The sequence below is a fragment of the Scyliorhinus torazame genome, chromosome 13, assembly GCF_047496885.1.
Source record: "Scyliorhinus torazame isolate Kashiwa2021f chromosome 13, sScyTor2.1, whole genome shotgun sequence".
Lineage (NCBI taxonomy): Eukaryota > Metazoa > Chordata > Chondrichthyes > Carcharhiniformes > Scyliorhinidae > Scyliorhinus > Scyliorhinus torazame.
In genome coordinates this window covers 140,908,569-140,923,446 of record NC_092719.1, presented here as the reverse complement: position 1 = coordinate 140,923,446, position 14,878 = coordinate 140,908,569, and the positions used below count along the sequence as shown (strand labels likewise).

Here is a 14,878-nt window from a genome sequence, read left to right as displayed (position 1 = left end):
GGGCCCCGACCGCGGGCCAGACCCCATCGGAGGCCCCCCCCCCCCAGTGAAAAAGCCCCCCTCCCCCACCCACAGGCCGCCCCCCGACCGTCCGCGCAGAGTTCCTGCCGGCAGCGACCAGGGGTGAACGGCGCCAGCGGGACTCTGTCGTATCGGCGCGGCCACTCGGCCCATTCGGGCCGGAGAATCGGCGGCCCCGGCAAACGCGCCGGTGCAAATGGCGCCGATTCGCCGTACCTCGGAGAATCACGCACCGGGATTGGGGCGCGTGGCGTGGTTATGCCGATTCTCCGGTCCGGCGCGGGGCTCGAAGAATTGCCCTTCTATTAGAGCTACTGACAGATCCATGTGTTGCACAGAGAAGAATAAAAAATCCAACATGATTATGGTCCATTAATGTGATCTCAGTCTTCACTTTGCCAGATATTTAGTGAATTAAAGATATTCCAACAAAATCATCGATGATAAATATTGCCATTCGATTCAGCACAACACTTTGTCATTCTCATTAAAATCCAAAAACCTACTTTCCCAATGCAAAGCATTCCAGGTTCACTGTCGATCCTTTAGCTGCAAAAACAGTTTCTGGGAAACGAACTTCAATCTTTGGTTCATATTCACCCATCACCCCTGTTAAAACACAAGGCAAACATCTTCATTCTTCACTGAGTCCTGAACACTTATTAAGCAATAGTTTTATCCTCGCATGGATAACAGCTTTTATGCATAATTAATTATGAGCTTCAATACCACGATTACATTCATTGCTTAATGATGCCTCCTCAATTGTTCAGCACATTTTTGAAAAGTCTGAAACTGAAATGTGAAGCTGATTGTATCATTCAACTAAATATCAATGGAAGCGTATAATTGCAGCCCATCTTGGAGCAGAGTCAATTCAACAAGAGCTACATTCAGATTGCAATTTTTCAAACTTTCCTGGTTATTTCCTCCATTTGTAGCAATATTTCCATGTCACAAATTCACAGAAGAGTATAAGGCATGTAAAATGCCAAATTATGTCAACAGTTTCACCCTTCATTTTCACAATGTGTGTGTAAGTATTATCAATATTATCTTGAAAAATGTATTTGAGGCACCATTTACTTATTAAAGTAGCAATAGCTGAAATGAGGTGAGGAAAATGAAGTGTTCAAGCAGACTTGAAGGTTCTTAAGAGATGCCGAAAGCCAGAGCAAATTAAAGGAAGGATTTTCTGCTCCCATGGCAGCACAGTGGTTCAGTGGTTAGCACTGCTGCTTCACGGTGCCGAGGACCCGGTTTCAATCACAGCCCCGGGTCACTGTCCATGTCGAGATTGCACATTCCCCCCGTGTCTGCGTGGGTCTCACACTCAAAACCCTAAAAGATGCGTAGGGTAGGTGAATTGGTTACGCTAAATTGCTCTTTAATTGGAAAACAAATTGGGTACCTTTGTAAAAAAGGATTCTCCGTCCCCCAGCCCTGTGTTTCTCGGAAGCACGCCATTCGCTGGTGGCAGGATTCGCTCTTCCCGTCGCTTGTCAATGGGGTTTCCCATTGGAGCCACCCCACGTCAGTGAGAAACACATGGGCGACGGTGCTTTACAACTGGAAAAAATAATCCCAATGGCTGAAGAATTCTGGCCTAATGATCAAAACATCAGGATCCCTTATTTCTCGTCTCAGAAACTTCCCTTGAGCCACATATGATGTGATTTACTACATCACTTTTTTTCTTTGTCTGAATGATTCCTTTATAATTCTGGGCTACCTTGAATTTCATACTTTCTGAGACACAAATTATTGTATCCAAATGTCTATTATTCTGAATGTCAGTCATGCAGCTTGATATTTTTAAAATAACACAACAGTGATTTTATTCAGCGTGTGAGGTTGTGCATTTGAGTAAAGCTGAGCCAGTTTTAGTACACTAATCCTTCATTATTTTTAAATCTGTTGGTTTGGTGGAAACAAAAAACCCAGCTCCTTAATCTCAATATCACCAGAAATTCAAGAAAATGTGCATCTATTTGTATACTATCAGGATGAAGAATCTAGTTTTCCACATGTAAATATGGTGTATTTGGCCCCTCATGTTGGCATCTATGTACCTGGACAACTCTCAGCAGAATGCAAAATCAGGGGACTCGTGTATAGACATCACTCTCCCAAAATCAGAATGCTGCAGATGCCGAAAAAATCTGAACTAAAAGCAGAAAATGCTGGAAATGCTCAGCAGGTTGGGCAGCAACTTTGTTCTGTCCCTTCCTGCCAGTGGCATCTTCCAGCCTCACTGAAGGCAACCCCAAAACTGGGTTCCCCGGTGGTGTGACTAGCAAGCAACGCAAATGGCCACTGACTTCAGTGGGACCGGACGATCCTGCCGGTGGTCAATGGTGTGCCGCCTCCGCCACTGGAAAATCTGCCACGGTAAGGTGGTGGTGGTGGTAGTGGTGGGGGGGGGGGGGGGGGGGGGGGGGGGGGTTGCTGAAAATCCTGACCAATGTTTCAGATTAATGACCTTACAATAGCATGAAAGGTCATGACAAACAGCATAAAATATCATCGACCTGAAACATTGAGTGGCATTCTCCTAAGACCGAGCGGGCATGTTCATTGATGGGGCGTGGGGGTAGGAAATGACAGGAGACACAGAAATTGGTTTCACAGCAGCGTGAATTTTCATTGATCGTCTGCTGGTGCATCCCGTTAATGGGATGCAGATGAAGGCCTGATCTCCCCCCTTCCAGTTTCTTCGTGGTGTCATTGGAAAAACATGCCAGTGTGAAATGCATTCGGAACAGATATCGGGACTCATCTGCACAATGTCTGGGGCTGCCTCCGGAGTTCAGGATGAAAGCCGCCCGCAATCCTAGGCCATGGAGCACCACAGCAGTGGGTCTGGGGAACATCTGCAAGTGAACTTATCAGATTCAGCGTCCTGAAAGGGGTACATCTTCCAGCCTCAGGATGTTCATTGAAATCCATCTTCTTTCTCAGGAGGTCCATCTTTCAATCTCTCGGAGTGATCCCAGAGACCTATCTTCATTTTCAGGAAGTCCATCTTCTTTCTTCAACGGTGCATCTGTGATGTTGGGCGCCTTTTCATTGTGGTGCCCAGATAGAACAGCGGACATGCCTAATTAATGCAGCAGGGCTGGACGATTTGGCATGTTTTCCCGCTGGCTACCACAGCGGGAAACACTCCATGTTCCTGCCTCCGCCATGGCACTTCTTCACAAAATGAGAGAACTCTGCCTATTAGCTCGGTTTCTCTTTCCATAAACATTGGTAAACCTGCTGAGCATTTCCAACATTTCCTGTTTTCTATCAGTCTCCCAAAACTTGGTAAATCAGGAAGGCACCACATTCAAACCCACAGTTAATCTGCGAGAAAATGACTGGAATAATTAAAAGCTATGCTACGCAAAAAAAAAGCTTTAGGCCCTTCCCCCTGTCAGTGTAAGTCCTATATGTGCTCTCAATGCCAACAGAGATTCCTTCGCAGTTCCAGCTCTAAAACTGGGAGTTCATATTTCACATAAATGTGGGTGAAGAGTACTGGATGAAAATCTGCCATTGTGCTATGTTTGATGTCTGACCAATCTGTGCTCATGTTCCCATCTGTAGCATATTACACTGTTTATGAATCCTGGTTTAATATCCCAGAATTCCCTTCATCATGCCATTATGGGAGCACAATCAACAAAGGACAGCAGCAACTCCAAAGAGCAGCACACCTGGACCTCTGAGCAACTGGCAATGGGCCATGAATACAACTTTGTTTGTGTTGTCCATGTATGAGGAACAAGTTTAAAAATGTACAGGTTAATATGCCCCCATGATTTTTTATTCAAAGCAAAGTTAAACATAAAAATAACCGCACTAGAAAAAATTATTCCAGCAGAAAGATCAGGGGCAGGATTCTACAAGCCCACGCCAAGTTGGAGAATCGCCGCGGCGCCGGTTGGGGGCTGTTGAAAGCGGCCCCCACAGCAATTCTCTGCGCTCGACAGGCCAAGTGCCCACCAAGTTCCGCCAAGTCCCGCCGACGTCGTTCGCATATGGTCCTACCCGGCGGGACTTCGTCGTTCTGGCTGCGGAGCCATCCTGGTGGGGGAGCGGGGGGAGCCGACTCCGGGGGGGGGCCTCCACGGTGGCCAGGTCTGCGATCGGGGGCAACCCCTGTCGGGCTCCGCCATGTCTGAAAGCCGGCACGGAGACGGCCGTGGCGCCCATGCGCGAACCCGTGGCGCGCATGCGCGGACCCACACCGGCCGTGTCGTGCCAGGCACGCAGCGCATGCGCGGATCCGCCAGCCGTGTAGGGCTGGGTTCAGCGCCAGAGCAGCGCAGAACCCTCTGGCACCATGCTAGCCCCCGAGGAAGGGGAGAATGACTGGGCCTGGAGGCCCGACGACGCCAGCGTCGCTCCCGTCGGTTTTCACGCCGGCGTCAACACTTGGCCAGGATTTCGGAGAATCCCGGCCCAGATTTTTTGGGAAAAAATGCCATATTAAAGTAGTTTTATAAATCAAATTAGGTGCAAACCTTATTTGTTTATTTTAGAACAACATTCCTGTCTTTTTCTTCATGGGAGAAAAGCATTATTTTCCAAATTCTTGTTGGCACATTTACCGAATGATATGTATGGTCAAAGGGATCCTAATGATTTTTCCCAGAAAAATTATGCAATGAGAAGGCAAATTTCTGGAAGATGTCTTCAATGTTGTCAAGGTTTTTGAAAAATGTTGTTATAAATATTCTTTTGGTTTAAGAACGAATTGCACCCACTTCAAATTAAAAAGGAGATTTGTAAAGGAACTATGATGACAAAAAAATTCTATCAAACAAAAAATCTATCAGGATCTACTTTTGAAGGGAATATTTGCTCTGATACACCATTAATAATACACGACGAGTTGATAAAGTTAACTGAGGCTTTAATACACTAAACAGCAAGTCTCCAGCCTCTGGACCCGAACTGGGGCCGGAGGCGGAGACTTGCCACTCTTATACAGAAAGCCCCGAGGGGAGGAGCCGCAGGCGGAGCCAATCTGGACAAGCCCAAGCATGTATGGAACAGTACAGACCAGACAATACAGTCACGTGGTTTACCACAAGCTCACAGGTGAAATCTTTACTAAAAGTGAGCACCAATCTATCGTCTTGGTAGAGGCCCAACCACTCATGTATAAAATGAATTTAAATTCCAGCTATCCACCAGACTTTGACCACATCATGACTACAGTTATTTCAATCTGAGTTATTTCCTTTCACGGAATAACTTTGCTGGAAGGTTCACACCAGTCAAAATTTTTTTCAGTCATCATGTCTAAATTATACAATGGACACGTTTTGATCACCTTGAGCTTTGATATTGGACTTTGCTCATTCTGAACAAGAAATTCATATTTAAATGATAATGATTAATTAATTCATGTTTGCATCCCCAGTGGCTATGTTAACTACAGCACACAGGAGCTGGTTGAAGACAGCTCACCCGAGGTACCTTGCCATTCATTATTAATTTTGCCTTCTTCTTGTAAGCAGCATGGAGGAGGAATGCAGGGCTGGGTTGCGGGGGTAGGGGGATGAGAATGCTGTAGAGTTGGGGGGCAGCAGGGAATTGAAGGAAAGGATAAAAATAGCTTATATGGTGAATTCTGTTAATGGAATGATAAGTGCATATTGCCCAGTGATTCTGTTCATAATTTTGTGATATCTTTTAAAATAATTTCTCCTTTAAAAACACATTGAGGTGCAATAACGTACAAAGCATGTCATTCATCCAATGTATTTAAAACACAAGTCACCAAGGTATTCGAAAGAGAAAAAATACAAATATGCTGCATGAGGGTTGTGTGTCAGGGGTTTTATACTCAGTGCTTCCCATATGGGATGGTTAAGATGAAGAGATGGAAAGCTTACCATCAGTACGTAGTACTAAAGGGGTAGGTGGGCTCAGAACTTTCTTATTGGTTACTGTGTTTTCTATCTCACAGATGTAGGAACCAACATCCGATACCTCCACTTTTGATATGTACAAGTTGCCAGTTTTTTGAGATACAAAGCGGCGATTATCTTGTTCCACGAAGGTTGGAAGCTGGTTAAATATCCAGGTATATTTCAGTTCTGAAAAACAGGTAATAGTTCACCACATTAATTCAATTATTTCACATGTCAGACTGAACCCTTCATGAAATAAAGTAGTACACCACATTTGAAGTGTTTATGGCATACTTTAGGAAAAAACAAATACACAAGCAGGAATTCTCCCAGGCATCCGCTGCCGTGATCAATGACGTGCATGGAGGGTGAATATGGCGAGAGGCCCAGAAATCGGTTTCACGCTGCCATGGATTTCCAGCAGGATTGTTTACTGGTCCCCGCCATGGCTGGTTGGAAAATCAGCCAGAGGTGGCTTGAACCTCATTGTCTCGCTGTTAATTGGATGCAGATGAAGGTCTGACACCCCCCATTCCCCCAACACCAGATTCTTCACAATACTGGTGGGTAAACGAGCCAGCAGGAAACATGAGCAAACAAAATGGCGTGCAGATGTTGGGACTCATCTGACCAATGCCTGGGGCTGCATCTGGAGATCAGGATGGAGGCCGCCCATAACCTCGGATGCTGGAACATCACAGCAGTGGGTCAGGGGAACATCTAAAGATGGACCTTCTGGATTAGGTGCCCTGGAGGGGATCCATGTTCCAGCCTCAAGAATGTTCCTGGAGACCCAGCTTCATTCTCAGGATGTCCATCTTTCGGTCTCAGCGAGCTCCCAGAGATCTATCTTCATTTGCAGGAGGTCCACCTTCTTTCTTCAATCGTGGATCAGCGTTTTCAATATGGCACCTGGCTAGGGTGGCGGACTATGCACCATCAAGGTCTGCCCCAGCAATGAACATAGCATTCAACACCCAGATGCATAATTAATGAGTTCGGGGCCAGACAATTTGGTGTGTTTTCCACTGGACATAGCAGTGGGATACACCCCAGCAATCCTGCCCCAGCCATGAAAGGCAGCTCGGCACATAGGAGCTGGGAGAGCCTGTTCCCGGCATCTACCCAGCTTGAAACACCTTGCGAGATCCAATGCAATCTCGCAAGATGTTGCGATGCAAATCTGCTTATTAGAGCTCTCACTCTAATGTGCAGATTCCCGAAATACCTGAGGCTTTGACATCGCCCCCTTAGTCTTGGAGATCTCGGGCGAGCGCCGTTCAGGACTGGTCCCAAAACAGGTACCAGATGGAACGGAGCTTGTGGGGGTTTCCTAGGGGATCAGAGGCCTGCAGCTTCATACCCTTTGGGCAGTGTGGTGCCTAGGTACCAGCCTGGTGCTGCCAAGGTGACCAGGTGGCATTGTCAGCTGGCATGGGCACTGCCTGGGTGCCAGGTTGGCACTGCGAATGCACAATTGGGCTGTAGGTTCCCCGCGTGGGTGTTGGCGGGGGTGGGTGGGTGGAGGGGGGGTCACTCTGGGGACCTTCCCACAGTGCGTTGGGCTCGGTGAGGGTCAGGGATCGCTTTGGGGACCTCGGAGATCTGGGGCGAAATTCTCCTACCCGCCCCGCCACATTTCTGCTCCGACCGGCCGGCGGGAATCTCCGTAACACCGGCCGGTCAATGGGGTTTCCCATTGTGGGGCAGCCCCACGCCGTCGGGAAACCCCCGGGCGCCGGCAAAACGGAGACTCCCGCTGACGGAGAATGACGCACCAGGACTCCATTTAAAAATGGCAGCCCGATCTCTTGTTGCATTGGAGAGTTCCGATGAGTGGAGGGTACAAAACGGGTCTATGGATAGCCTCAGCCCCTCAGAGCATCCTTGTACAACACGAGTTGCGTTGTATAGCCATGTGTTTCTCGGTACTGTGAGCGCCGGGAAACATGCAACTAAATGCGCTCACTCTGGGACTTTATTGCCATTTAGTTGAATAGAGAATTAGTCTCAAAATGGAAGAATTCCATTTCTTTTTGTTTTCGCTCGTTGACAAAAAGAAAGAAGTGCATTTATACAACCACTGAATGTCTCAAAGCATTCTTTGAAAGCCAAAACCCCCCCACTGAATTATAATCACTGTTCTAAGGTAGGAAACGCAGTGCTCACGTGCACACAGCAAGCTCTCACAAACAGCAAAGTGATACTGACCAGATACTGTATTTATGTGATGTTGATGGGAGGATAGGTTAATGGCCAGTACGCTGCAGCTACCTCACTTGTTCTTCCTTGAGATTTTTCTATGGCATCTTTTACTTCCACCAGAGAGGACTCGTTTTAACCTGATCTAAAAAATGGCACATCCAACAGTGCAATGTTCCATCAATAATACCCTGAAATGTTACCAACTGAACCATAACTGATATCTAATTGTATCATTTGTCACTATAATGTTTTGTTGAACACTTGATATCAAGAGAGAGAGTTTAATTAATGGGTGATCTGATTACATTAGTTTATCTGCATTTGATTTATTCTTGGTAAAATAAGTTCAAATGTAACCTCATCTCTCTGTATCTCTGCCCACTTGAATGAGTGGAGAAATGCATCTGTGAATGACGCAAAACAAGTTCTTATCACTGAAGACCTTTAATGGGTCATAATTTGCTACAGTAGGCAACCTAATGGCAATTTTCTCTTGCATGTCCATGAGTTTTTTAAAAATATTTGCTTGCCAAGTTGTTGGCAGTGCTGTTGGAATGTTGGAGTGAGGGAAGGCATTCGGAACCTGAATGGCCAGGGTAAGCAAATATGCATCTTCTTAACCAATCAAAGTGAAGGATCGTGAACAAAAACAAAAAGGTCTCAGTAGGCCTGACAGCATCTGTGGAGAGAGAGCCGAGCCAACGTTTCGAGTCTGGATGACTCTTTGTCATAGCTTTTTGGATCAGGAATCGTGAAATTTCCAGCACAAGGATGAAAAGGCAGTGCCTATTAGAATGGATGAATTCAATGCAGAATAGATACTGAAAGATAAATAATGAGAGCAAACAAAACATTGATTTTCCCTCCTTGTCAATCCATTGAGATAGAAAGGAAGCATTAAAAAACAATTTCAATTTACATGTTTAAAGCTCCACAATAAAAACCTGAAATATTGAGTCACAACACTTTTAAACTCTAATTATCAGAGTCAGAGAGGTCATTAGGCAGTAACGAATACTTATTGTATCAGTAATATGGAGTGGGATTCTCCAATAATGGGGCTATATCCCTACGCTGGCGAATCACTCTGGACTTTCCTGAAGAAAGTCCTGAGTGATTCTCCTACCTGAAGGGGGCTAGCAGGCCCCTGGAGTGCTTCTCGCCGCTCTGGCTGCGGATACGGGACCCCGCACTGATCACAAAGGTACACAAAACTCTTTTGAAGAACTAAACTAATTTTGTTACCATTACTAAATTTGAGTTCAACACTTATTCTGAATATCAAACATACATGTAAGAATTAAACTACACTCACTAACACTATCTCTATCTACTAACCGTAACTATTATATCTTAAGTAGCTCTGCAATACACTATGAATCTTATCGTTGTCAGCTCCAGATCTCATCTCCCCCCGAAGCCCAAGAGCCAGTGCAATATATAGTATTGTCCCTTAGCTCTCCCTAGTGGCTAAGCTTAACATTATATTAACTCTTCACATCCTGTACATTTGTATAATGTCATAAGACGGTGAATTCCGGCCACTAATAAAGCAAACAGCAATGTGGCGCATCTTAGATGGCATCCTATGGATACTGAAGTTTAACCTCACATCTGCCCCTCTCTTGATCTTGCTATAATGGTGTAAAATGTGCGATATGGCAAACAGGCACTGTTGATCTTATATTAATTGTTTTTAATTGCATCAAGATGGCAGGCATTAACTGGTGAGTCAGAGTCATAGACTTTTTCAGCACGGAAAGAGGCCCTTTGGTCCATCATGTCCATGCTTGCCATCAAGCACCTAACTACTCTCATCCCATTTTCCAGCACTTGACTCGTAGCCTTGTATGCAATGCCATAAAGTGCTGATCTAAGTACTTCTTAAATATTGTCAGGGTTCCTGCCTCTGCCACCCTTTCAGGCAGTGAGTTCTAGATTTCAACCACCCTCTGGGTGAAAAAACCTTTCCTCACATCCCCTCGAAACCACCTGCCGCTTGCCTTAACTCTATTCCATCTGGTTATTCTCTTAGTTTCAAAAGAACCCTCACAATTTCACCAGAGATACCAGCCACATTTGTGGAATTATGATGAAATTATCAGAAGTCACCCCCGCTGCAAATAGAAATGCAGGCGGCAAGTACGTCAGCTGATACAACAAAAATACATGAGTGGCAAAGGTGGGCAAGGTAATGATGAAGAAATTATTTTCTGAAATCAGAAATGAAAGATAAATGCTTTTGAAATGAGCCATTTATATTTTGTACATTACTTTGAGACCAAACATTACAAAATCCTAATTTTAAGAAGGTCAGGTCAAACGTTTCGAGGCAGAGTGAAGAACGGAGCAGTGGGAGTGGGCAAGACCAAGAGAAGAACAAAGCAGCCCAGGGGCAGAGCACTTGGAGAGGGAAAGATTGAGAGTGGAACAATGTGGTCTAAGAGAGCCAGGTGACTTCAAGAGCAACTTAGTTAGTCCCACCCTTTGGACACTGAATATTCAAGATTGAGTTGGACAGATTTTTGAAAGACAGGAGAGTCAAGGGTTATGGGGAATGCCAGGAAAGTGGACTTACTATTTCTTATGGACTTAATGTCTTATGGATAGCAGTGGCACAGTATAAGGAGACCAATGGGATGAGTCTACAGGTAAGCATTTAATTTAATCAACCTATAAACAAGCTAGATCAATTAATTAGTACAACATTTAAAAGTAAGCTACAAACGTTAGCTCATTATATTTTATTCATTGTATATTGGATAATTTCTCATATAATTACGATTAATGCATAATTAATTAACCAGATACCGATGGATCTAATTCAGGTTTTCACCACATGTACGTAAACATATAAAGCATTGTATCTAAGGTTGGCTGCAGGTGCACATAGTCACATGTGAATTTGATTTTGTGGCAATAATAAATAGCTGGCTCAAGAAGGGAAAAGTGCTAACCAAATATTCTTAGGTGTTCAGGAAAGATAAAAGAAAGGCAGTGAAAACAGAGATATGACAATATTGATTGAGGAATATGTTACAGAGCTGAAGAGTCAAGAGTCCACATCTTATGTTCTCCAGATTGTCAGAGACTGGACATATGACCCAAAGAAGCACATCGGGACCCTGTGGAATTTGCAATACGCTGACACGGAATTGCCTGCTCATTGAGAACCTCCACAAATGCTTCTGCCTTTCAGCTAGAGTGGGAGACTTTGGACAGTTCTGTTTTAGGAACTTAATTAATACCCAAGAAATGTGAGACAAAATAAATCAGAGGCTACCTCATGGGTAACTGGAGAACTGACCTCTCAATCACTCACACTGACTTCTCTGAATCACCTCTTGACCCCAGCCCCCATACTCCTATAGCCCCCTTCTCGACAACCCCCCTGACCTAACTACATCCCTCCGTCCTGACCCAAGTACCTCTTCATGAAGAGAGAGTAATGCATCTAAGTTTGTTGATGATACCCAGCTTAATTGAAAGGTAAGCTGTGGGAGGACACAGAGAGGCTGCAAAGTGATAAGTGAGTGGGCAACAAGATGTGTAATGTGGGGAAGTGTGACATTTTTCACTTGCCACGCAAGAATAGGAAAGAAGAATCTTTTATAAAAGGTGTGAAATGTGTACGTATGTGCAAAGGGACTTGGGTTGGGTTGCATGTGGAACACTGAAAGTTAGTATGCAGATGTAGCAAGCATTTATGAAGACAAATGGCACATTGGCCTTTATTACAAGGGGATTAGAGTACAGGAATAAAGAAGCCTTGCTACAATGATGCAGGGTTTTGGTGACAGCACATTTGAACTACTGCGTGTGGTTTGGCCTCCACACTTAACAAAGGAGATACTTACTTTGGAACAAGGTTCACTAAATTGGCCCCTGGGATGAGGGGAATTTGTCCTTAGATGAGAGGCTGAGTAAATTGAGTTTCTATTCTCTAGGAGAGGCGATCTGAGAGGGCTTGACAGGGTGGATGCTGAGAGATTGTTTCGGTTGGTCGAGGAATGCAAAACACAGGGTCACCATCTCAGGTTAGGATATCATTTGGGACTGAGGTGAGGAGAAATTACTTCACTCAACGGGTTGTGAATCTTTGGAATTCTCAACCTCAGAGGGTTGTGGACGCTCCATCGTTGAATATATTTAAGGCATCGTTGAATATATTTAAGCGGGACCGCCGATTCTCGGATGGGCCGAGCAGCCGTGCGGATACAACAGAGTCCCGCTGGCGCCGTTCACCCCTGGTCACTGCCGGCGGGAACTCTGCACGAAGGGCCGGGGGGCGGCCTGTGGGGCGGGGAAAAGCGATCCTTCACCGGGGGAGGGTGCCTCCGATGGGGTCTGGCCCGCGATCGGGGCCCACTGATCAGCGGGATGGCCTTTCCCCACCCGGACCTACTTTCCTGCGCGGCCGGCCCCTGTACACCGACGCCATTTTGTGTCGGGGCCGGCGGGCAGAAGAAGTCCCCCGTGCATGTGCAGGTTGGCGCATCCCAACTGCGCATGCGCAGGTTGGCGCGGTGCCCATTTGGCACCAGGAAGGGAGGCTGGAGCAGCGTGAACCGCTCCAGCACCATGCTGGCCCCCTGTGGGAGACAGAATACGTCATACCTGGGCCCGGTTCGCGCCGTCATGAAACATGACGGCGTTCACAACGGCGTGAACACTTGTGTTCTATTTGGGAGAATCGCCTCCATTATTTGTGAAGGTGGCAGGCATATTGGCAATATCTGTACTGGTATCAACTAGTTGGCTAATAAAAACCTTCATCGTGTCTACATCATACAGCAAGGCTACTTAATCCAAATTAGCTGATAAGATTAAGATTTGAAGAGTAGGCCGGTGTATATTTCCTTTTCACATTCCTGCTGCACTTCTACGCTAATTGTGTTCCGTTTATTATCAAAGTTGCCGTAACTTAAGAAAACTGGGCAATCTTAAATTCAAGGTAGATAGCTGTCATCTTTAAACCATCAATTGAAACGTTGAGAGAGTAAAGCAAGCCTTTGACGTGAAACAGTATTTAATTTAGCAGGCTTCTATTATTTTAGCTGCATGATCAACTTGCATTCAACTTGCTATACTAAAATGGGTACATGCGGACAGTTTTACAAATGTCCATTTTGCTGAATAGTTTCAAAAAATTGAAGAGTTTGCCACGATGTTACTGTTATTCAGATTCAAAAGAATTCGGCTCGTTGGTCTCGGTAAATTGGCGTGAAGCAAAGTTTAGCGGCGAACAGGAGTCTAGCCTTCTTCGTCAACTACATTATTGATAGATGTTTAATTATCCTAATGTAGACAGGGATAAAAATAGTGCAGTGGACAGAGAAGGAGAAGAGTTTCTGAAGTATATTCAGGAGCGTTTTCTTGACCAGTACATTTCAAGTCCAATGAGGAAGGTGGAATTGATGGGCCTGGTTCTGCAGAAATATGTGGATTAAGTGGATCAAGTAAAATGGGGAACATGTATGGAGCAGTAATCATGGTATCAAAAGGTTTAAATCAGCTGTGAAAAAGGAGAAGGGCAATCTAAAATAGAAATACTTGATTGGACATGTGCCAGTTTCAGCGAGTTGAGAATGGATCTGTTCCAGGTAAATTGGATTGGAAGAATGACAAGCAAATCAGTCATGGAATAATGGGGTGTCTTTGAACGGAAGTTGGTTCAGGGACTGGCACGGTACATTTTCGCCATGAGGAAAAGTAAGGCAAACAAAATCAGAGCTCCCTGGAAGATGGAGGTAGCGAGTGAGGTAAAGGCCAAGATGAAGCAGAAAAAGAGGATGTATGACATTTGTCAGGTTGATAATACAAGAAAAACCAGGCTGAAGTAGAAAGTTCAGATGGAAAACGAAATAGGAAATAGGGTGGCACCGTGGCAGGGGCCAGGGTTCGATTCTGACTTTGGGTGACTCTCTGTATGGAGTTTGCATGTTCCCCCTGTGTCTGTGCGGGTTGCTTCTGGATTCTCCGGTTTCCGACCACTTTCCAAAGAGGTGCAAGTTAGGTGAATTAGCCATGCTAAATTGCCCCTTCGTGTGCAAATGTTAGGTGGGGTTACAGGGACAGGTTGGGAATTGGGCCCAGGTTGGGTGCTCTTTTGGAGGGCCAATGCAGACTCATTGGGCCTCCTTTTGCATTGGAGGGTTTCTGTAGATTTTTAAATGACAGCAAACAGATAATTCAAAAGGGAATTGAAAGAATAAGTAACAAGAAGAAGCTTTGCAGGCAACGCGTAAAAGCGGGGATAGGTAAGAGGTGGGAATGGCTAAGTTGGTCTTGAAGAGAGCTGGCACATACTTGATGGGCCGAATGATCTCCTTTCATATTGTGAACATTCCATGAATCTTTGATTCTATCATCATACGGAATATTTTTAAGCAGTTCTATTTATTTTTCCTTGCATTTCGAATTAATTTGACTTTTTCTGCCTCGATATGTTGGGTCAGATTTTGCTGTAAAAAATAATGAGGCTATCAACGCTCAGTTGCTGAAGTATATATTGAACAATAACTTCTGGCAACCACACGTGCAAACACTCAGTCAAATACAGAAACCTGGAAGATGGATGAGGATAATGAGACAGAGCGTCATAGTCGAAGATGTGGTGGGGATCTATTTAAATATGTCCAAGCATTGCCAAGCTTTGACGAGAAGGAGGTAGAAGCCTTTTTCATTACATTTGAGAAGGTAGCTAAACAAATGCAATGGCCACAGGATATGTGGGTATTACT

The 14,878-nt window shown here is 45.1% G+C and overlaps 1 protein-coding gene across 26 annotated transcripts in view; it reads right to left on the bottom strand.

Annotated features, from left to right (window-relative positions):
- Nucleotides 1-14,878, bottom strand: part of LOC140388298 (contactin-4-like) — a 3,617,424-nt gene that overhangs the window by 997,554 nt on the left and 2,604,992 nt on the right. For all 26 annotated transcript variants that reach the window (XM_072472208.1, XM_072472210.1, XM_072472213.1 and 23 more), the window contains 2 exons: nucleotides 5,913-6,116; nucleotides 528-630 (listed from right to left, as the gene is read on the bottom strand). In XM_072472208.1, coding sequence (XP_072328309.1) covers nucleotides 528-630; nucleotides 5,913-6,116 — 307 coding nt within the window. The remainder of the gene's footprint in view (nucleotides 1-527; nucleotides 631-5,912; nucleotides 6,117-14,878) is intronic.